General features: G+C 37.9%; 1 protein-coding gene across 14 annotated transcripts in view; it reads right to left on the bottom strand.

The window, feature by feature from the left end:
• The window catches only part of KAT6B (lysine acetyltransferase 6B), a 108,919-nt gene that overhangs the window by 17,779 nt on the left and 66,450 nt on the right, over positions 1-24,690 (bottom strand). For 12 of the 14 annotated variants that reach the window (XM_015632758.3, XM_033515749.1, XM_033515748.1 and 9 more), the window contains 5 exons: positions 24,548-24,669; positions 23,018-23,133; positions 20,855-20,996; positions 17,713-17,874; positions 12,871-12,964 (listed from right to left, as the gene is read on the bottom strand). In XM_015632758.3, the coding sequence (XP_015488244.1) occupies positions 12,871-12,964; positions 17,713-17,874; positions 20,855-20,996; positions 23,018-23,133; positions 24,548-24,669 (636 nt within the window). The remainder of the gene's footprint in view (positions 1-12,870; positions 12,965-17,712; positions 17,875-20,854; positions 20,997-23,017; positions 23,134-24,547; positions 24,670-24,690) is intronic. The other 2 variants (XM_033515750.1, XM_033515753.1) reach the window with 1 other exon arrangement.

Below are 24,690 nucleotides of genomic sequence, written 5' to 3' on the forward strand. Positions count from 1 at the left end.
AGCAATACCAGTGCCTTTTGTAGACTTTGGTTTTGCTAAAGTCAAGAACTCTCCCTGCAGCCTAGCAGGCTTACTGTCATGCCTGCTATTGTCATGAACCCTGGACACATAAACACTCTATAAAATATTAAGCTAGAAAATTATAAGAAACTTCATTAAGAAGTCAGCATATATTCCTTTTAGGAAGGATTCATCTTGGAGAGCACTTTCTATGAACTTGTATCCAGACAAAGGCTGGGAAGGGTTCAAGACAACTGTGCTTTTATATTAATATTCTAGATGCATTTCTGCCCATTTTAAACATCATTTTTCTATCAGATAGTATTATATCTAACATGAATATACCCTATAAACAAATTAGAGCAACAGTAACTGTAATTAAGAATTTGGATCACTTTAGTTATTAATGTCATCATGTTGTTAAGCAGTCAGCAATCAAGTCCACTGATGTGATCTATCTGCCAGTGAAGTTATACATCATCACCACTTGGCAAGAGCTGCTGGAGGGCAACAAAGGGGTAGGAACGTGTACTGATGTCATGCAAATGGAGTCAAGTAGGAGCAGGTTCATTGAAACAAGAACAGTTTCTGGTCTACTGATCTTTCCATAATTTTGGGTTGAATGTAGTCTCCACGGCAGAAGTCTTTTAAGAACTACATCTACACTAAATCTGCAAAATACAGTAACACCATGCAACTAAGTAACACTAACATTCTTGACTTCAGTCTGATTTATAAGGGTAACAACGTTTTGCCATGCTCTGCTTAACTCAGACCTGTCAATCTCAGGTTCGCATTTATGGATGCACATCACCCATACCAACATTTACATACAATTCCACATGTAGGAAAGAGAACTCAACACCATTGAAGTAACTCCTCTACAGAGTTACTGTAATCAAGGTACTTATGAAAGGCTTCCAGATGATTGGAACTTTCCGCACTCGAAAGATGCCAATACACAGCTGAAAACCATGAGCAGAAAGGAGTGTCACAGTAAAATTCAACTGCTAATGGGAGCTGGAAAAAGCTTAAAAATCTGCTTTCTCAGAGACCCCTAATCTCAAATCAGAGCTTTGTAGAAGGTCCTATGCAATAGCTTGTGTTCCGAATATAACCCTTACGTAATCAGCACTATTTGACTCCTATTTATATTTTGTTAGTATTTGTGTCAGAAGAAAACATACTCTTGAGAATCTACCCAGAACAAAAGAAGCAACCACTGAGCTGTTACCCTTTTATGTTTGGAGTCCTTCTCCATCTCTTTAAAGGCCATCCCCCACAAATTAATTACCAGACTCAGGCAGATAGAATCAAGCATTTTTCCATTAAAGTTTGTTTTGTTTGAAACAAAACCAAGTAAAATAAATCCTTCGGTATGGAAGGGAAGAACTTGTGAGTTTTCGTGCAATGTTCTGTATCAAGCCAAAGATCTGAAAGAACAGCAAGTACTAGCAACTGTTTTAATAATACACCAGTATCTAGAGTGAAGATTTATCTCAAACCAACATTTCAAGCTATCCTAAGAGCTAATGTTTTTTGTCATACAAAACATCACATCCTTTGTTTTGATATTATATGAAAAAGTCGAGAAGACAGAGGTTCAAAAGGGTAGATATTTTGATAGAAATATCAAAACAGCTGAGTATTCAGACAGGACAGCTCAATACAGATGGGTCAGCTCAATGGTGCAAGTTCAGAGGTATGACCATGAGTGGAAGGTAGAAATAGGTAAGGTGAAAGTGTGAGCTTATTAAGACTTACAATTTCTAAAACAGTAATTCATGTTACCATTTTTTCCCTAACTATTCTGTGTGCCTCTGAACTGTTCTTATCTATGTCAGTAGGAAGAAGGTCAAAGATAGAGGACCTTAAATAGGTGTTAGTACCCTCTTTGAAAGCACTTTTGAAACAGCTTCAAAGGACCTCAATCCCAAGATCCACACAAACACTATTTTTTAAAAAAAAAGAGACTAGCTGTAACTTGAGATGCTCAGATCAGTGCACAACCTGCTACATTCTCTTTTCTTTGTCAGTAAAGAAAAGCTTTCTTCACTATGAACAGAGTAAGCCAAAGATTCTCTCATTATTGTTACAAGAAATAATGCCAGCTCTCATTCCTCTCCACATCCTCAAGTAAACCTAACACAGGAGGCCCAAAACCTTTAGCTCCTTTATAGAAAGCTTCACAGAAGAGGTTAGGGCTAAACAAATGCCCTTCATGAATAAAAGGAAAGGTAGAGATGACTACATTACAGTCAGACCTACAAAAGGCACCCTTTGAGTGAATTAATTTGCTAACACTTATTTTACCTGCGCCAGTAAACCCCTTGAGTGGAGGTTCTGTGTATGAAGTGGACTACTTATAAGCAGAGTGAAAGCATAAGCAAGAGAAAGAGAACTGAAGTACCCTTAAAAGCAAGACTTGTATGTGCAGAGGGCATCAGTCTTGAATAACAATTGGATGAATAAATTTGTCAGTAGGTTAAGTGGCTTAGAAGATCATTAACAACTCTGTATTGTTCTTGGGTTTATAAGTTTTATAAGTTACTTAAATTTACATTTTAAATCTATTCAATAAATGATATCAAGAAGTAAACTGTTTATACAATGGTAACTGTTGAATGAACTCCCTTCAGGAACTGCCTTTACCTTCTGGTGTTTAATGCTGACAGCACATGAATACTGGGTTGTAAATGTATTTCCTGTGCTCATTAGACATTACCTGCTTGCCTTCTTACAGGCTCTGTGTACCTCTACAAGACCCAAGTGACAAGACAGGAAGATGGACCTAGGAGGCTTTGCCTAATATAATGAGTACACTGAATATCCTCAGAATCTTTACATGTCACTGAGGCCAACCAGCACAGACAGATGGCATCCATACCATTAAGCTCTGACTCTCAGCTCGAGTGTTAACCTGGCTGTTAACATAATCCTCCCATGACTCATGGCTCAGGAAGATGGTTATCACACTTGGAAAGTGACAGATGCACTGGACAAAAACTGTATTAGGGATGGCTTTAACAGTTTTAGAGTAGATAAAGTTCCAGAGCCCAAGAGCTTTTCCTATCATTATTTTATTCATACCTACAAAGGACAGCCTAGTAGTACTAAACAACATGAACAAAAGTGAAATGGGGAGTTGAATACTGAGAAGCCAAACGGCTTCTCAGTAATCTAAGAAATCACTGCAAGTACTGAGTTTGCTCAGGTCAGTGGTCAAGACAAACATGCTCCGTAAGTTACAAAAGATGAAAGCTGTATTTGTCTGATGGGAGCAGCAAAATGTCACTGCTGTTCATTTGCTCTGCTAAAGCATGCTGTATAACAGAGAATTAACCAAATAAGATTTAGAAGAAAAAAAACCCAGAGGTGAAGAAGGTTATGATTAAATTTGATGGTAATACCTGGTTAGTCAACATACACAGAAACTGCATAAGAAAGTGCACATTATCTACCAAGCATCGAACACAAAGGTACCTAATACAGCACACTTCAAAAAGTTAAGCCTAAAATAAGAGTCACCTGCTAAATCTCTGCTGTGACTCAAAACTGCAATAAACAAGGGGAAAATAAAATTTCTTTAAAAGAAGGTAGAACTGACTGATGAAAATGCTGACACTGGAAACAATAGATCCGTTAAGGAAGGCACAAGGTTCTCTCTGTGCCTTGACAGCAGCATGACAGATCTTTGCCTTCTAGTGCCTGGGCCGTGTCCCTGGAGCTCTCACTGCTTAAGACCAAAGCAAGAAAGTAATGGAGTACCTCAGCCTTCTTCATATACTGGGTAACCAGGTCCCCCACTGCCTTCCAGACAGGACTCACGTTTTTCCTAATCTTCCTCTTATCACCAATGTATCTATAGATTTTCTTGTTGCCCTCAATGTCCCCAGGTAGATTTAACTTTATCAGGGCTTTGGCTTTCCTAACCTGAACCCTACCAACTCAGACCATATCTGTTTGTCTCCAAGGCTACCTTACCCTCTGTAAAAATTTTAAAGATGCATTACTTAACTAAAATCTGTTTTCAGCCACCAGTCTTCAGCAGATGGTTTTCCATAATCACTAATGGCCTATAAATATAGCGTTGTCCAACAAATACCTACTATAATTCTTATCATATTTAGCCTTGCCTTTTCACTGCTTTCAATGCTATCTGGAATAAAGATGTTCTTCAGTTAAAACAGCCTTAGCTTCTGTATCTTAAGTGACATGTCTGCTTTCTTTTGCAATTCTGATAAATGTACAGTGTCTTAAAGCTATATAAAAGTGATTCCAAGAAATCCCAAGGGGCTGATTTTCTTGGAATAATCTTAAGTCAACTAAGCTTGATTCAAAATCCATCTTCATTCCTCCCTCATCTAAATCTCAGCTTGACAGAATGCTCCTTATTAGTTATTTAGGAGAGGCCAAACTCAAGTCTTGGGGTCAGCAACATAATCAATCATCAAGAAAAGAACAGAAAATAAGCAGTAGCAGCAGTCAGGCTCCCTCACAAATTTACAGCTACCACAGACACTTTAAATTCACTCTTAAAGGAGAAAAAAGAGTAAGAGAAATAAAAGAAAAAGCATGTCATTCAACCTTTCATTTGGACACAGTGCATCTGTAAACACCACCACAAAACAATGAGGAGACTGACACAGTGTTCTGTACTGGGGTACACAAGTCAGTCAGTCAAGAGTAGAAAACCCCACAACACAGAATGATTCCACGTGGGCCACCACATTTAACAAATGAAACAGTTTCACAGAGATCCTTAAATCTTAAGTGTTGCTTGAGAATACACCTTTCCAATAAAGCCTATTAAAAAAAATAGACTGTTCCTCTCCACCCTTGGTCTCGCATTTTCATCTTCCACTGTTTGCCACAGCCCCAGCAGTAACAAAACAATACTTTCAGGATTGTAATGTGAAAAATGAAATGCTGAAATGCTCTTAGTTAAAGTAAATTTTATCTTGAAAAATCCCCCATGGTCCCATTTCATCCCCATCTCAAGCCTGTTTACAGACCACAGCAAAGCATGACTGTGAAAACTCTTCAAAAGTGTTTATTCCTAGATTGTGTTTGTGTTATATTTCAATATTCGTTAGGGCAAAATGTAAAACATCTTAACACCAGATTTTGGAAAAGAACTGTGCAAGAGGTGCTTATTGAATGTGTTCACAATTCCACAGACAACCTAGTTTTTCAAATGCTATTTCTACTTCATATTCATTTTTGATTAAAATAGTTAGACATTAAAACTATTCCCTCTGATTATCTTCAAGCAGGTTTTCAAAAATATTACTTTCTTGCCAACAAATTATTTCTCATAAAGAGATTTAGACTGTCACTGTTATATAAACACATACCACACAAGTAGATCCAATCACTTACAGCCTCCTGCAGCTCAGGCCTAGCCCTAAACTGCAGGCAGGTATTAGACAGTGGTTCCCAGCACTTCCATAAGTGTACCAGAACCTAAATGCCACACATGAACACACTTCCTCTGATCTTCCCTAACACATTTGTTTCATTACCTCATCCACCTTTACAATTTTTTTAAAGTAGTTTTGTTTTTCAGAAGTCAATTCATGAATTATTAAAAGAACCTAAGTTTTCTCAGTTCAGGATCTATGTCTTTCTTCCATCTGAAAAGTTTAACATCAGTTTAAAACATTCCCTCTTTAACATGATACTTAAAGAGAAGTCTACACAGGTATTTACCACCAAGTAAGGCTACACAAAATAAACCATGTGAATTCATCAGAATGAAGAAGAAAAACACGTTTTCATTACTTCTGATCTCTTTTGTCCTCACAGCACTTTCCTGTTAATAGTTTGCCATTGTTTCCATTTTCAAGTATGCTTTAAAGAAGAAATAAAACCATTTCCATACTGTAATGGCTTTTGCTCATTTACCTCATTCCATCTTCCTAACAAAAAATGAAAATATTTCAATCAAGTTTTTCACCTTTTCTGAGGCTCTTCCCTTACTGATATACCACTTTTCCAGAGGCCCTGTTAAAATCTGAGGCAGCATTTTTACTCTATTCCACCATTTACTATCAACACATTTATTGTATTTAAAAGTTATTCATCTTCCAAACAGTGTTGACATTTTCCCAAATGCTAGTATCTTACCAGCAATATGTTGCCCTAAATGAGAAGCCACATGTTAGTCCATTACTACTTTTAAGTTTTGTTCAGTAAGATTTTTTTGGTTGGCTGCACAAACATGGTGCTTCACAAAAAAAACCCACTGCTTTTCAGGTTTCCACAAAGGAGCAGCCTAATTTGCTGTTAAAGCAGAAAGCCTGGAAACACTACAGTGAGAACCATAGATAAGTGAGTTATAAAATATATCTTCTGGCACAGCAACATTTCAAAATCTTGATACATTAAAGCACCACAAAGCCACTTTGGAAGATGAAACTAGAAGAAGAGATCATTGTCCAAACTTCAACTAGCCATGGAAAGCTCAACGCTGACTTCTTCTGAAGATACTACAAAAACCCAAGACATAATAATGCATACGAGTTAGAAAACTAAGCCCAAAATTGTCTAAAAGGAATTGTTACTTTCAATCAAAAATAACCTTTTGTCTGTATCAGAAGACAGAGCTTTTCAAGCACAGGAGCCACAAGGAAGTTGGAAATAACTAGCTGATCCTAGAAGAGTAAATGCTGTTTGAATTGAGCATGTTAAAAAATAAGGGTTTTATTTTCGAGCTATATGCTCATTTTCAAGCTTAGCAGAAACTGATTTTACAGGCTAGACCAGCTCTTTAACAAACTTGATTGAAGAACAAAACTGCACTAACCACCAGAAGAAAACCTCATCCTTTTCAGTCTCCTTAAACTGTGCCGGAAGACTAAACTAACCTAGGTTTCATGGAATGCATTTTTTTCAGCTTCCTTCTAAACTATCTCAAAACTGCTGGCTGTAAGAAATAAACACACTGTCCCCATTCTCATCAGTACAGGTTTATGCTACCTGTAGACACTTGTGGGACAGAAAGCTCCTCTGCCTGCAGCAGTTCTCTGGGCTCAATGCACAATGCTTACCACTTCTGCATGACTGGGCACTAAGCAGTGAACAACTTCCACATTTCCAGAGAGGTGTAGATCTTCTGAAACAAGTGCAAACTGGAAGGAATTCAAGAATGCACTTTACAAAGCTATGCATCTTATTTTTTTTGCCTATTCAGTGCCCCATCACCATCCCTCACTTCTCAAGGAAAGCACATACAGGATCATGTATAACAAACACTTTGGAGGATATATCTGTGCTTACTCCCCACACACTTTCAGCCCAGAATATTTCACTGATTCAGCTTTTGTGCTCAAAAGCCCCTAAATGGTTATATGTGAACATGCAATTGTAGGTATTTGCAGTCAAGAGGACAGGATTAGAATTGAGAGGAAAGAAACAAGCTTTAGTTCCAGATCTTCAGTCAAGTTCTTCAAAGCTGTAAAGAGCAAATAAACACTATTGAGAAGTAAAGTAGGCTAATGAGTGTTGCCACTAACTGAGCAAAAGTGTGGATCTCTCTCAGTTACCAATTTTAAAATATCACTAATGGTACCGACCTCCTTCATCAATGGCTCTGATACTTACTCATGAATAACATTTAGGAGGAAAGAAATAACATTTCATTAACACTTTTCCCTTACTTGTAGAGCAAATTTTTTTGTTCCTCTCATCCTTTGGAATTCCCTGGTGTTATACCTTAGCTGTTACTGTTGCTGCCCTGCTGCTTCTGCAAATCAGGACTTGAAGATTTACTCACTGTTTGAATGGAACAAGAAACAAAAAACAACACTTGACCAAGAAACGGATATCAGATATGGGGAAATGAGCAAACAAGGACATTGAACAGAGACAATTTTCCTACACCAGAACAAACTTAGGTAATATAAATTATATTTGTTTCTGTCAGACTTGAATTGCCTTTCCCTATTATGGTTTTCTCACAAAAAAAAAAAATCCAATTTACACATCCTAAAGGAGAATCAGGGGTTAAGTCAAGCTGAGGGAAAAAAAACCAGCCTCTTCACGTTGCATGCAATAAGTGACAGGAAAGTTAAAAAAGTTAGCAGTGACTTTCCCACACAGACAAATGAACCAAAAGCCCCAAAAACCCACAAAACAAAGAATGTTTTTAGCCCAAATAGAATCCCAGCATCCTTAAAACATATTTCATCTCTTGAGCAAGAATAATAATTTCACAATGAACAGATAAACTAAAAAACAAGGATTTCTGAAGGGGAGGAAGAAACTGCTACAATCAGTTGGACCAGAAACAGCCTCAAGATAAATAACAAAAGGCTACCAAGGACTTTGCTCCTCAGCATTAAGCCCAGTTGTTACTGTAATGCAAATGAACTGTCAGCATCCTAGCCAGCACAGTTGGAAAGGTTTATCCTAACAGTCACATGCATTTCTTTTCTTCCAGCTGCTGGCTAGGCCTCCAGCACGGAATTTGCAATCCAGTACTAAGAAATGTGAGACTGTGACAAGATGAGCTTTGTGAAGAAGTATGAATCAAAAGACGACTTTAAACTTACAGAAAACAAATATGAAATACTGCTGTATTTCATTCTAGTAATAATGAACTCTGTGTTAGATATGCCAAATAAAGAAATACTAATGTGTTCTGGCACTGCAGTTTGATGAATAGAAATAGAAAACATATGAAGATTCCAGGCTTTGAAAGAGCTCAAATCAGGAAAGCAAAGAAAAATGTCTTGCATAGAGAAGCTGCTAAAGTTTACAGAAGAAATGGGTCTGCACAGAGAGAAGCTACAACACTGTAGCTTCAGTGCTTGCACTGTCCATACCACAGCAGCAATACAGGCTGAGCTGAGGACATACAAAGGCTCACCCAAATGCAAGCACATGTAATCCTTGGGACAGGGATGATAGCTGTGTATCACCACAAAAGGACTTGAAATGACATAAACCCACACTGGGCTCTTACACAATAAAGCCTGCTTTCTGGTTGACTGCTGGATCAACTTCAGCTGGAGTCTGCTTGCCCAAAAACTTCATTTACAGCAAATACAAAAGATGGATGCAGAAGTCAATTATTCTCTCACAGATAAAACCCTGTAATCACAACCCAGTAAATCCCACAGAATACAAGAAAAACAAGGAATTGAAAACAAAAAACAAACAGCCCAAACCCAAAAAGTTTGGTGGGAGCTTCCAGTCCTGTAAAAGGCAGGAAGGTATGAATATACTAAGCAAATTAAGACCCTTATTCATTTTCAGGAAATGCTTTTCACCTAAGCTACACTCCAAGTGAAAAGCAGATTCCTTACCCCTATGTGATAAATCAACCAACTGTTACAAAATAGTATTTAATAAAGCATACTTAGTGTAAACAAAGAGCAGACTTCATGTAATTTTGTCATTTTGTCTTCAGTATGACATGCTTCAAGAAAATAAAACAGGTTAAACTGATTGTCTTGGAGTGAATTAAGCAAAATGAAGCAGTTTCAAGTCTTCAATTTTACAAATCAATAGCTTAATCATTTAATAAAGTATTTATAACTAATTTTTTTCAATTTCTAAACAGCACAACAAGTTTCTATCAGTCAAAACCTCTAACTTCCCCAAAATTAAAGAAAAAAAAATAATTCTTACCAGGCTTTAAAAACACAGATACAGAACATATCTTTTGATTTTAAGAACAGTATGTCTATTTAAATGATGAATGACATACAGAAAACTAGAAATTAAATTATTGCCAAAGGCAATCAGAGTAGCTAAATCAGGCATTTTACAGCACACCTTCTCACAAGAGTCTCTTTTAAAAACTCTTCTTTCCCAAAGGTGAGATTATAGATTCCTATAGAGACAGACCAATAGACCTCTATATTGGTGTCTACAGAGTAAGAAATACTGCTATTAACTGGTTTAGATATGAAATACAGGTAAGTTTAAATGTAGCTAGGAAAACGTTAAAATGAAAAAACAAAAACCACCAAAAATCAGTGGTCAGAAGACAAATGCCTATTTTTCCTTTAGCAAAATGAAAGAATTTATTTTCCCTTGCTAGATACAGCATGACCATATAAGACTCATCTGTGAAGATTAAATTAATTCAAGACAAAAGAACACATCACAATCTGAACTAACAAATGCATTTCACTTACCAAAAAAAAAAGAAGCAAATTTTTACCACAAACTACATTTTCAGCAGACTGCTGACAAAGCAGAAGTTGTGTAGTGGCTTAAAGGCTGTGCTCTTTCCAGCCTATCAAGTGTCTAGATATATACAAAATAATGTGAGCAGTCAACTGCTCACACACAGTTCTAAAAATCTTCCCTTCTGTGGTTTGTAACTATCATTTTCTGAAAATTACTTGCTCAGTTACATTTTTATTATTATAGTCTAAACACTGTTCTGGTTACTGTTATAAAAAAAGACAAGTACCAGTGACTGCTTCACAGATTTCAAAATAGAGCAGTTTACAAGCATTACCCACATAACAAATGAAGACTTAACATTCAGAGCATAAAATTTATCTTGCTATGACTTTATGAGAACATGACAGTCTAGATAATGTCACTAGCAAAGAATGCTTAAAACTCTGATAAACTTGCTCTGTTCAAGTTTAGAATAATAACTGGGGGGTTTTATATCGTATCTTCTCAGACCAGTTAGAGCAATTTATACTCAGGACACCACAAGTGAACAGAAAGAATAAAGCACAAAGAAGATGGGAGTTAGTCACAAGGCAGAAACACATTAAATTCCAAGAAAAAGAGTAAATAATTCTGAAGAGTTTTCCTGTACAAAGACAAATTTTGGGGTTGCTAATTCAGCTGAAGCTATGTCCCATTTCATGGCATTCAGCCTCCCTCCTTAAAAAAGATACAAATACAATGTATGAAAACTAGCCTTGAAAGTTTTCCTTTCCTTTCTACATCTAGGGAAAGAGCCACAAGCAGTTCCCTCACTATCTTTGAGGTAGTTTGTGCCTTACAGTACAGAGCCAAACTTTCTCAGTAATCTCTTGGTTCTTCATTCTGTTGGCAAATGAAAGAGTCTGATTCCCAGTTAGTTAAGGGAACCTCTGTCCCAAAAACAAAGGGAAAGCACTGTGGAAAAGGACTGAAGGACTGCCTGTGTGCTCATGAAGTGGGCAGTGTGGTAGCCACAGCAGAAGCCAAAGGTGTCTCTGGCCTGTGCCCAGTTTGTACAGGTGCAGCCCATACCTGTGCTCTGAACATGTCTGCAAAGAGGGAGGACCTAAGAACAGTACCAGGTAAGCTCCAAGAAACTTATGATATAAAACCTAATAATTCAGACAATCCCATGTGCTTCCAAATGTTTCCAGAAGGACAAGAAGGCCAGAACACCCTACTGATTTTCCCAAACTGAGCAGCACAAGGCACAGTAGTAGAGCACACATCCAGAAAGACAAAACATACTCATACCCAGACCTGCTGTGGAATCCATGGGTTTCATGGCTGTGCCATCAGTTTTGTATTTAAAACCATTGCAAACTCAACCAGAGTAACATTTGTGTTTTTCTTTGAGAGAGAGACACCACAGAGTAACAAACAAAGGAAAAGCCTGGAAGCACTTACCAGCACCCACTTAAAAGTTCCTCATCTCCTTTTGCAAAAAGAAACTATTCTAATCCTAAAACAGTGTATATTTCTACCTAAGTAAGCTTAACGTTCTCTCCACAGACCCAGAGAAATATGTGGTACTTCTCACAGCCTTTGCTAAAAGGTTGCAGAAGGCACACAGTAGAACAGCTGCTGTGTTCCACTCCAGCGACAGCTACATTTCAGTGGTGGATTAAGTGGTCCAGAACCATTTTTTACCTAACTCACAGGGGTATAGTGAAGGCTGTTTATAAACCCATGCAATGATGGGACATACTAAGTATCTTTATACTCTAGCACAGTCATGCTGGGTACAACACTGCAAGACGGAACTCGAAAACTCTATAGTTACAAATTATTATCTTTGTCCTGGTGTTATACTGCAATATATAATTATTTGCATTTTAATGCTCTTGCATACACCTTCAGGACAGGAATCCTATTATCTGAACTATCTCTACCATCAGGTAATTCTACAGTGCTTTATAAAACATAATAGTGAAAAGCAACCACATACAATATACACTAACTCCTTATCATCCTCCCTCTAAATTACAGTAGAAAGATGGATTCAGTAGTAATGAGGACACTCAACTGAGAAGTTTCCTTAGATAATTTAGTTTGGAGTTCCATTGTACATTAAAGATTTGGGGAATAACAAATGTATATTTAAAGAAGTGTGCCTGAAGCTTTCTAAGAGTTCAGACAGCTCAGCAAAATAAAGCAGCAAGTATATATACAACCACTAACACCTACATCCTTTCTGGAAACAACTTTCACTAGGAAAGTGATGAACACAAAAAACAAAATACTTTTCTTCCATGGGGCAATTCTTCAAGTAAAGCTTTTTTTTTTTTTTTGAGGGGGGTGGCTAAAAGATACAAGCTAGAAATATTAGAATAGAGAAAATGCCTCAGACTAACACCTTCTTAGCTATAATCACAAATAATTGCCTCTTCTTATCCTAATGAGCAAGGCAAAATGGAAAGTAATTTAGACAATTCATTCAGGGTAATAGCTTTGTGAGCTAATATTACTGCCGAGAGATCCATTCCCAATTTCCTCGAGTACAATAACAGAGCAGCACTAAGTTTTTCACTTCAGGGAGCTTTTCTATCCTATGTAAATATAAACAGAAATCCCATTATCTATTGATAAAAACAACAAAGTGAGTTAAATAAAGTTTCATATGTTACACTTTCATATAACAGCCATCAGTTCCTTGGATCACATGTGTAAATAAAACACTTCACTTACTGAAATCAATGAGAAACCTTCCAAATCCTTGCCTTTGGTATTGGGGCATGATCATTATGCAGGAGACATTGTACTTCTGCTGGCAAAGCTTTTCCTGTGGGAAGGAGAAACAGATCAAGTATGTCAAAGCACTGCTGAAGTGGGCAATTGCCTGCACCTGCTACTGTCCTTGTAAAATATCCCAATAAGGTGAACAGATGCATGAGTTCAGCACCAAAGTCAAATAATTCCATGTTAATGTCTAGTTTTAAGAAAGAAGTATCAAGCATACCCTTCAGAATATTTTTTTTTTAAATTAGTTAACCACTTGGCATCTTAAAAATTAAATACGTTGTCTGAACAGCACAATAAAGTTTAAATGCAGCAAAGGAGGAAGACATTTTCATGCTTCACTGACCATTCTCTGAAGGATATGAAAGTGGAATACAATATCCTTACACATGGTAGGTTTTCCCCCCCCCCCCTTTTTTTTTTTTTGTCTTCTCTCTGAATATGTGGTCAGGGTGCAGGGGGGAACTCCATATGTGCAGAACTAAGAAGTTATACTTGAAGCATAGTAAGTTTTTCAAAGCTAGATGCTTATCACCAGAGCATAAATCTAGGCAGAATGCTCAGAAACAAAAGCTTTCAGACAGAATGAAGTTATATACAGGCACTGGAGACAAATACTATACTCATTGTTTAAGACAACAGGAGCTAAAATTAGGAAGCTGTTCTAACACTATAGGAGTTTATAGGTTCTTTCCAGTTTATTGTTAAGAAGGAAGAGCTTTGTTACCTTTAGAAGACTGCACCCCAAAATACAGCCAATGGCAGTTTTGAGGGAGACCAAAGCAACCAGAAATATCCAGGTCAGTACAGCTGACAAGAAGCTGTGGTAAGCACATGTATAGTTTAAGATGCCAGCTATCATTTCAGCCTACATAGAAGATGACACCAGACCAGTGATGGCATGACAGGATCACATGCCACTACATTCATTCCCAAATACTCCATCAGATACCCAGGCTGTATTTCATAAGGTTTCTTAGCTTCTACAACATAGTTAAATATTAACTCTCAAGACGACTGCTAGTAAGAAGTCCACATCCTGGCAAAACATTTGTTACCAAGTAAGGAAAGCCAGAGCACTTCTGCCTGCAAGAGCGCACACACACACATGTTCTTTCAAAAAAAAAGAGAGGGGGAGACATAGAAGATGACATGCAATAATGTGAGATGAAGATTTTTCCCTGTGTTTCAGTGGTGATAATATTTGTGATCATCGGATCACACTGTGATCAACACAGACCAGCCGAAAGCAACAGGGGTGAAGTGGAAGAAGGAAATGTATCCATTGTTTGAGGAACAGAGTGCTAATGACATCCTTCACTCTGCCACCTCAGTAAAGGTAGGACATGGAGATCCACGTGGCAGCAAGGATACAAGGGTTACCTTGTACTTACATGGAAGTGCCTGAGAATGGTCACACAGGAATTAGAGCTGCTTCCCCCAAAAGAGGCAGCAGGACTGAGTTGCCCAACTCGAGGGTACCTACACCAATGCACACAGCATGGCCAACAAACAGGAGTAAATGGAAGCCATTGTGCAGCAGGAAAACTATGACATAGCTGCCATCATGGAGCCATGGTGGGTTCACTCACACACCTGAAGTGCTGAAATAGATGGCTATAAACCCTTCAGGAGGGATAGGTGAGGAAGAAGAGGCAGTGAGGTAACCTTATATGTTAAGGACTGTCTTAAACTTGATCACAGGGATAAAAGAGTTGAGTGTTTCTGAGCAAGATATCAGAAGGAAGGGCAACAGGGCAGATATCCTGGTGGGAGTCTGTTATAGACCACTCAACCACGATGAAGAGGCAGACAAATTATTCTATAAGCAGCTGGGGTTAGTTTTGTGATCGCTAGCCCTTGTTCTTGAGGGGGACTTCAATTTACTAGATGTCTGCTGGAAATACAGCACAGCAGAGAGGAAGCAGACTAAGAGGTTCCTGGAGTGTGTGGAATAAAACTTCCTGATACAGCTGGTGAGTGAGCCAAGGGAAGGTACACAGCTGGACCTGCTGCTTGTGAACAGAGGAGTGGGGGTGATGTGATGACTTGAGGTCATCTTGGGCACAGTGATCATGAAATGCTAGCTTCTGTTTCTTGAAGAAATAATGAGGGGGGGTCAGCAGAACTGCTACCTTGGACTCCCACAGGGCAGACTTTGGCCTGTTTAGGAAGCTGGTTGAGAAAGTCCCTTAGGATGCAGTTCTGCAAGGCAAAGGAACACAAAGGCTAGATGTGCTTAAAGAAGAAATTTTAAAAGATCCCGGAGCAGGCCATCCCTATGTGCTTCCAGATGAGCATGTAGAGACAGAGTTGAACTGACTGGATGAACAGAGAGCTTTGTCTCAAGCTCAGGGAAAAGGAGAGTTTATCACCTTTGGAAGAAGAGGCAGGTAACAGGAGCACTTAAAGGATATTGTGAGTTTTTGTAGGGAGAGTATTAGAAGGGCCAAAGCACACCTAGAATGCAAACTGGCCACTGGCACACAAAGCATGAAAAAACTGTTATTCTGTACCACCTACATAATCACTGGGGCTGGAAGTAAAGAATTCTCCACTTCCAAGAAGGGGGCACAATTTTGGGTGGAGGTAAAAGAGCGTGTGGAGGTTCCACAGACATTTTTTTCTTTTTCCAGGGAAAAAACACGTGGGGGGAGCAATAGGTCAACTCTGATGCAGTGAGCATTTTGCATGCAATCACTCCCTTTTGTACACTGTTCTTATTAGTACTGTTGCTGTCAGTATTAATTTTATTATCTCATTGCTATTTCCAGTAAATTGTTACTCCCATCCCATAACCTCAGCATTTTGCCTCTGTCACCAGAGGGAGTGGGGTGAAAGGAGTGGCTGCATGAGGCTTACTTTCCAGCTGGGCTAAAACAATGAGGAAAAGGCTGAGGTACTTCATGCCTTCTTTGCCTCAGTCTTTAACAGCAAGACCAGCTCTACTCAGGGTACCCAACCCCTGAGCCGGAAGACAGAAATAGGGAGCAGGGTGAAGCTCTTGCGATCACAAGAAAATGCTTAATGACCTGTCATGCCACTTAAAACACCTTCAAGTCCACAGAGCCCAAGAGAACTGTTGAAAGAGTTCACTGAGCCACTCTCCACCATTTACCAGCAGTCCTGGTTAACCATAAAGGTCCCACTTGACTGGAGGTTAGCAACTGTAGAACAAATAAAAAGCAGCAGAAAGAGCATTTGGGGAACTACAGGTCTGTTAGCCTGACCTCTTGTGCCAGGGGAAGGTCATAGGGCGGATCATTTTGACTGCCATCACATGACACATACAGAACTACCAGGGAATCAGGTCCAGCCAGCTTTATGAAAGGCAGGTGCTGATTAATCTGATCTCCTATGATGGGGTGACCCACTTAGAGGGAGAGGGAAGGGCTGAGGATACATTCTGTTTGGGCTGAGGATATGTTCTATTTCTCTTATCCCCAGTAAGTAGTGACAGGTTGAGAGGAAATGGCCTCGAGTTGCACCAAGGGACGTTCAGACTGGGTGTTCGGAAAAGTTTTGTCACTGAGAGGGTTATGAAGCATTGGAACAAGCTGCTCATGGAAGTAGTAAAATCACCATCTCTGGAAAATTTCAAAATACTGGTAAATGTGGCACCTGGGAACACGGTTTAGCAGCAACCATGGCAGTGCTGGGTAACAGTTGGACTCAATGATCTCAAAGGTATTTTTCAACATTAACCATTCTATGATAAGGAACAAAAATCAAGAGACTCACCTTAAGCTGCAACACCTTAAATAAATGGAGAAAATACTTGTCTAGATAAAAGTTGACATGTTTGTCACAAGAAGTTCTGACTGACATTAATGACAGTGTAAACTGTGCCTACATGTTTCATTTTAATTCCAGCAAGGCACACCTCTTGGAAGGATGTGGCCAGACATCCAAGAGATTACTGTGTAATATCCAGGTACTCTGAGAAGACTTTTGGCATTTTCCTAACTACTGTTTTCCCACAAATCACTTATTCAAAAAAGAAAATATATAGTCAATAGTAGGTAGTAATACTAGGATCAGGAATTAGTGAATTTCTGAGTAACCTGTACTTATTCAACACATCCCTTAGGGGCAAATTATGGACAATAATGGAAGCTTTTCCTGTTGCAGGTACATCTAACTATAGTTCACCATTTTTCTTGGTCATCTTTGTCAAGATAGTCCACTTAAGTATTATTTTTTTTCAATAGCAATCATCTATTACTTGAAAACCGGCCACAACTGAGACATCCACTCTAAACAAGGCAGCCACCATGAAGTTAGGCAATGCATTCTTACATGGGAGCAGCAAGTAACTGCATTAGATCAGACTGCACACAAGAGAGCAACATCACTGGCCATTTACATCTAAATAGCCAGCTGGAACTGCCAGCAGTCAAGCCATGAAAACACATCAACATTCCAAGTACCTGCAACTTTTACAAGTTAGATTTGGCATACCAATGCAAAAATGTTGGGGAAGGAGAAAGATTTCAATATTCAACTGAAAACACAACAAATTCTGGAAACAAAATAAATGAAGAAACAAAATCCCCAAACAAGAAAAAACCTACCCCCATCCATGTGGCTGAATGAATTCTGAATTTGCATCAGTGAGGCAAGAAAGTACAACGTATTTGAGACACTGCACATAATATTCAAGATTTACAGAGAGGCTTTCAAGCTCATGGGTTTTTTCCCCAACTCCTGATTTTTCTTTGCTGCTGGCAGAAGTATTAAGGAGAGCAGAACATTATAAATATTAAATAAAACCACTTCTAAAATTTTTACCTTAGAGAAATATCCAACTAAATGGCAGCCTTTCTCATCATTTTTTGTAAGGACATAGAAGAGGAATGGTTCAACATCATAATACAAGGTTTTGTGGTCCAGAAAGAGCTTAGCTAACAAACAAAGATTCTGACAATAAATTTTGCTCACATTTCCATCAACCTAGAAAAGCAAAACAGATGCTGTTATTTCCATGACACCAACAAGTTACAACAAAACATCTTATTGAATCAACCTAGAAGGAAATGTGAACTGTATGGTGTTACAAGAAAGAAACAAACAAACCACAACATGGTTCAGAAGAGAAATTCCCCAATTTCTTCTTAAATAAGAGATCTCCAGTTAGAGCTAATTACCTTGCATTTTCAAAGTAACCTCTGAGTATCTGGATTTACTAAATAAAGTAACTTAACCTTTTAATTGTTCAAGACAGACTTACCTCTTCCACTTTATTTCTGGAATGAAAACAAGTACGACTGGCAAATAACAAAAATATACTAGTTAAAACTGCATTATATTGTGGTTTGGTAGAAGGCAGTGGAGTACAACAACTTTACAAAAAAATCCCTAACGAAGTGCATTATGTTAACTCCTTAAGGTGTAAAGCAAATAAATGAGTAGCAAATTACATATCAATCACATCAATGTTTTGGATAAATTAGACAAGACAAAATTTCCATGCCAGGCTAAAACTCTATTGAGAGAGAGGTAAATTTTCTGGCTAAATACTACAATTAGTCTAGGTATATTATGAGTGTAAAGAGTCAAGCTGTGATTCAGACAGCTACAGAAAAGCCAGCCTCAAATGCAGATTTCCTAGATCAATTGGGTACTTCCTGAAAGGCTCGGTCAAAGGCAACACATTTTTGAAATAATCTTAATAGAAAGGTTTGCTTGTACTGATTTTTTAATGACAGTAGCTGTATTTCATTCAGACATGGACAAATGATAGGAACTCTGCAGAAAAATAAGTAATTTTCTATTCTAATTTGTTTTGAGTAAGAATCTTGGTTACAAATGTAAGCAAAACCCATCCTTTTGGATATATTTAGGGATTTCAAGGGAACATCAGGAGTACAGCTGCATTGAAGTGGATTGAAGAAAAAACACTCATTGGATAGCTACTGCTACTAAAGGCATCAGGATAAACTTGCATAAAGCTCTTAAGAGCCTGTCGAATACAGCAAGCTGTCTTACAGCACACTCCATTGTCCAGATGCTTTTTATTACTTCTCACACTTATTAACAAGTGTGCAAATTAAATGTGAACAGTAAGTAAGCAGAAATCACCACTGGGTAAGCTGTAAACCTGAAAATGTAAATCGTATGAGTTGTCTTTTTCAGTAAGAACATTTGTACAGAAATGTAAAGAACTTCTTAAATTTCAGGCAAACACAGCTTGTTCATCAGTTTTAAATGTGAGAAGTGGAGAAAAAAGAGGGACAGCAAGCTCAAAAGGAAGCATCTGTCAAAAGTTGCTTGGCTACAGCATAGCAGTAAGCTATGTCAAAGTCTGCTCTCAAATCTGTCAAAGTCATGCTCTGGGCAGACGTACATAAATCACAAAATGCCAAACTTTTTTCCAGTTCTCTCAAAAACACAAAGCATGAAGGAAACCACAAACTCTTCATTCTGCCTATAAGAGAATGGTTGCACAGAATCCTTGACAGGGTCTATGAAGAAGGACATCAACTAATGACTAAGTTTCCAGCAATCAGTGACAAGTGACATTAACCATTGGAATAAAAAGACCCAAACTGATTACATTTATTTCAGAAAGCTTAACACAAGTGCTTACTGAAGCACACAAAATAGACAATGGGAATAAAAGTAGTGGAGAAGAGTTGAGACATCGCTTTCACAATACTTTGTTTTCCATGTGTTTCATGCAGCAATCCCCCACCCCTCCATCCCTCAGTATTTCTCTGTATTTTATTTTTTAAAGTATTTTTCATTTACATGTTAGCACTAGTTAAGAAAAATAAATGAGAAAGCACAATTTGCCTATTGTATGCTCCACAGTTCTTAACATCTGCTAACAGAGAAAATCAAGTTATTTTAAACAGACTAAGGCAATTTCATTCTTGATAGGAAAAGAGGTAAGTCTATTTACAAACAAGTCTTTTGCTGGCAGATCTTCAATATTTGTAAAATTTGCTCAAGTCAGGAAGGAAGCAATCTTGATGCAAATAATTACTTCTTAATAGCACAAACACAACCAAATACAAAGATTTTGTTCTAACTTAAAAAAGAACTTCAAGACTGCATCAACCATTGTTTGAACAGATAATAGCAATGACTGAGCACAAAAGACATATACAATTTGAAAATACAAGTTTGAAGAAGAAACTGACATCTGCAGTTAAAGAGAAATTATCAACACATGATAAAAGAAATCCTAGTAACCCCACCAGTCTTTTTTTTCTGTTATTACTACCTCTAAGAATGCTTGAAAATCTGGAACGTGAAAATTAAGGCATGGTTTTAATAACTCCAGGTATGCTATTAGAAACACAGAACTCTCTTGTCCAGGACATCCATAAAACCTAACACTTAAAAGTAGTCATCTCCCAAAAGAATAACATAGATTGATAAATCTTTAGTTGAGGTTGTGGAACTTTTTATATTCCAGGGCAAGTTTCTCAAATATCCAAAATGAAGGCAAAAGCACTCAGGAGCTATATCTGTGATTTTAGAACACACAAGAAGCTGCTTTATTTGCTTTTATACTTTGGGAGCACCTACATTATGATTAGTCTTCTCCCCATACCCAAGGCACTCAAGCAGCCAGAAATGAATGGGTGTCAAGGGGTACTTTGACTGAGGAGGGGAAGGCAATCCAAGATGAGAAGTGCAAAGGAAGCCATAAGATTCATGCTTAAGTCAAGTATCTTAAAGAGCTTGGCTAAGGCATGAAGTGCAAGTAAAGTACAAACCATGAAAGAACATGGCAGGGTAGAACAGAACTGGGAAGATGGATTTATTTTTGCAGTTTAAGCAGAATCTCAACTTGTCTTTGCAATGTAAGAAGAATCTCCAAGGATGTATTTATGCGTGTTAAAGTTTTCACTAGTTCTGCAGCTGGTCAGTAACATCTACAAACTGGTTATTTTCCAAAAGCTTAAACTTCTGATACACCTACCTCAAACACTGAAAGGTCATTTCTTCTGTAGATTTCATTGGCTGGAGGATGAAACCAGCCACATTTCTCTGAGTGCCTTAACAAAATGTTTTTACTTTTCATGTATTTAAGACAGAATTCACACAGGTAAAGCTTTGGCAATCTGTAGGAAAATTAAGAAGATATTTTACACAAAAAGTTTGGTACATTCTGTAAACAAAGCTACCACAAATGAAAAACCCTTTCCATTCAAACTACAAGGTACCATACATAAATACTGCTAAAGCATAACTAAATAAATAAATACAACATTAGAGTGAATGATTAAACATTCACACGCTAGGCATCAGAAAATGAAAATAAGAAACTATCAGCTTCAACCAATCAATTGATCAATCACAGTGAACCTAATTCAACAGAGTTGTGCTGTAGTCAGTTTGTGGTCCAGCCTCTGGCAGATCTCAGTTACTTCCCCCTTCCCACACTCCACCTTAGCGTTTGTTGTGGTCTCCATCGAAGTTAGCACACTGGAGTAATACTTCAAATTTCATCTTTCTTGTTCCTAATAAATGTAAAGGAAGCACCAAGTAGGATGCAGGACACCTCCTTCCCTTTAATTTTCCTTACTTTGCATCTGGGGAAGGCTCAGAGGTCACTTTTCTTCCCACTGTCTTAAAAATACTTGGGCAAGACAGCAAAGTCTAGTAGGATTATACCCCCTCACCTCCATCTAAATTATCACTTTACTACAGAAGCCAACCCAAAGAGTTCACATACAGGCAAAACACCTCCCTTACACACATCTCCACAGCACAGGCAACACAGGGAAGTGCACTTCTCTGGGGAAGATTCAGACTAGACAAGTAACCCACATGCCCTGTGTTCTACATACCATCATAAACCACTCCCTTTGGTAATTGTTATGGCTACTCACCTTCATTTTTAAATTACTGAAGCTGTGGAAAACTGCTCTAGAAATTAATTAGTTAGCAAAGTTTTAGAGCAGAGGAAAATCTCTATCTGCTCTGAAGTTACTAGCACATCCTGGGATTACAGCCATGATTTGCACTATTCCAGTATCCTAAGGAAGTTTATCAACAACATAAAAAGTAGTTTGGACTCTTTGTGCAATGATGTAATCCCACTGCACTCAGCTGAAAGCCACAGTGCCTCCTACAATGCCATCCCACTCTAGCCACATACTAATAATCAGTCATCATTATGCTTCTATCTGGGATTAATTTACTTGATGGAATAACTCACCCTTTCACAATATGATATAAATTGAGGGAATACAAAGCACAACTGAAAAATTAACACTACAAAAGCAGTGGTAATAATAGGACATGGAAACTCTCTCCACACTTTTTTAGCCCTTGATTTATATATGATGGATATATGACATATCCCTCATTCCCAGCACACAAACAAAAGGCAGTTTAGAGTAACACTATGCAACAGATCACGTTGCATGCTAAAGTAGTAGAGCTTGATAAAAATACAGTTCTGAATATCTTCCAGTATACCATAGAGACAATTGATTAATAAAACATTTATTCTCAGCACACATAAAACTCAGCAGAGATCTACTGAGCACATGTAATAGTCCATGTTGTCTGCCTGACTGCAAGGTGCACCCTTGCAAAGATGGTCTGAAATGAGATGCTGTTGCCACAACTTGTCCACTTTGACTCTATTTTTTAGCATGACACCTCCCCATGTCCTTAGAAAAAGCAGGTTAACTAACACTGGACCACAACCAAGAGTAATTTGTCTAAAGGGCCAGAAGTTGGACATACCTCATTGCAATCGTGTAAAAAAACCCCAAAAAAACCCCAAAATCCCAAAAAACAACAACAACAAAAAAAACCCAGACAAAACCAAACAAATAAATGAAAGCAAAACCAACAAAACAAAATCACAAAAGTAAACCTCCAACAAAATCACACCAATACACACTGAGCATTGACATTTATACAGGACTAGGAAAATGACTTTTTATTGCATCTTTGATTTAGGACTAGCTAAAAAGAATGACAAATCCTTGTTCTCAGTTATAATTACAAAGCATATTTACTTTTAAAGGCTTTAAATTATAAACAGTTACAAAAGAGTAAAAAATAAGTTGTAATGTTCACATCAGAAAAATGCCAACCACGTATGGCAATCTTGACAACTTGCTACCTTGCATATTCCTGTGGGTAAGGTGAAGAGTACCAGGTCTGGATCTCATATTTTCCAAACTCAATCACTGAAGGGTATCGCCCACTTGTTTCACCAGTGTTTTTACACCCAATTTTCTGTCAGGTGCAATAAAAAAAAGAAAAAAAAGTATTAGTTATAGAAAAGCAGAAGAAACTTTGGCTCTGTATAACCAATTTCACCCACTGAAAGCACAAGAAACCTGAAGTATACAAATCAGTTGCTTAAGCTCTTTAAACTCTGACAGAGGACAGTTTGCAAACAAAATACAAACAGCAAAAGCCCAGCCAAAGAAGAGGCACAACACCCTCAAGTTCTATTCTCCTACTGCACCTAGTGTCCCTATAATTCTGGTGCAAACTCAAAGCTGTCCTTTTGCCAAAACAATGAGAAAAAAGGTATCAGCACCCTTCAAGGATAACTGGAATTTACCTCAAAGAGCAACCTTTTGTTTACCTTCCCAAAGAGTCAAGGATATGCTAACATATTGATTTCAGCTATAATACTGCATTTAAACTGATCAGAAAATGATTGCTAGGCTCTAAAGGGCTGGAAAAATATAAAAGACTAAGAAAGTGAGGAAAAACAAGCAATTTCAATGTCAACTTTTAGAAACCTTACCACCTAACATTTTTAGGGACTGCATATGAAAGATAAAGACAGTAAGTAGTGGGAACTATTTCCATGAGGAAACAGAAGTACAAGCTAATAATGAAACAGGATCTTTAAACTCAATTTGAGTTTGTTGGTTAACACGCTCTGAATGAAGACTGTAAAAAAGTCACTGTGTAATGTCACTTCTTGTACACTGAACCTGAAAAAAGTGACTTCCATTACTGAAAAGAGCACAACACACAGCCATTTATGATACCATTTTAAGAAAGCAGCAATTGAAACATTACATTCACCCACCTTCTGACCCAGGTTCTCAAAGACACTGGTTGTTCATTTCACAGACACAGGAAAGTACAAGTCTAGTTCACTGGTCTGATTCAGCTCAAATATTATCACTGCTAGATAAAGTCTACAGTATTTAAGCTCAAAGTCCTGTAACTAACCAGGTAAAAGGAATTTATGGACTCACTAGACCTGGTTTTCTACCAAGCAGTGTTTTCTGGGACTGACTTAGTTTTTCAGAATATTTGCTTTATTTGCAGAGGAAAATCATTAGGCACATCCTTAGCAACCAGTATCCTCTCAGTCCTAATGAGGATGTCAGCTACTTTTAAATTCTATGTTTGATCCTGTAGTCCTGTGTCCAAAATGCTCAAGTATATCTTTCAAAATCTATCTTAAGCGTCACTTATCATCTGATCCATTCCAGCATGATGCCTTGTCTTCAATCTGTATACAGAGTCTCCCAAATAAAATTCACAGCAAGCATGATGCATTAGATCAAAAGGAACATATTAGAAATGAAGATGAAGAGACTGAAAATTTTTATTTACAGAAATAAGTATTTACAGTTTTTATTTACAGAAATAACTGTATTTTGTGCAACATGATTCTTACCTCCAGGGAAAGTTCTCGAGCCTGCTTAAAGACTTCCAAATCCTCCTGTGTAACAGTGTCCTTGCTTCCCAACAGAAATACATCCGTATTTTCTTGTTTGATGCTTAGTTTGATTTCAGTATCTGTTATTTAAAACCAGCAAA

This window comes from Parus major, chromosome 6 (assembly GCF_001522545.3).
Source record: "Parus major isolate Abel chromosome 6, Parus_major1.1, whole genome shotgun sequence".
Lineage (NCBI taxonomy): Eukaryota > Metazoa > Chordata > Aves > Passeriformes > Paridae > Parus > Parus major.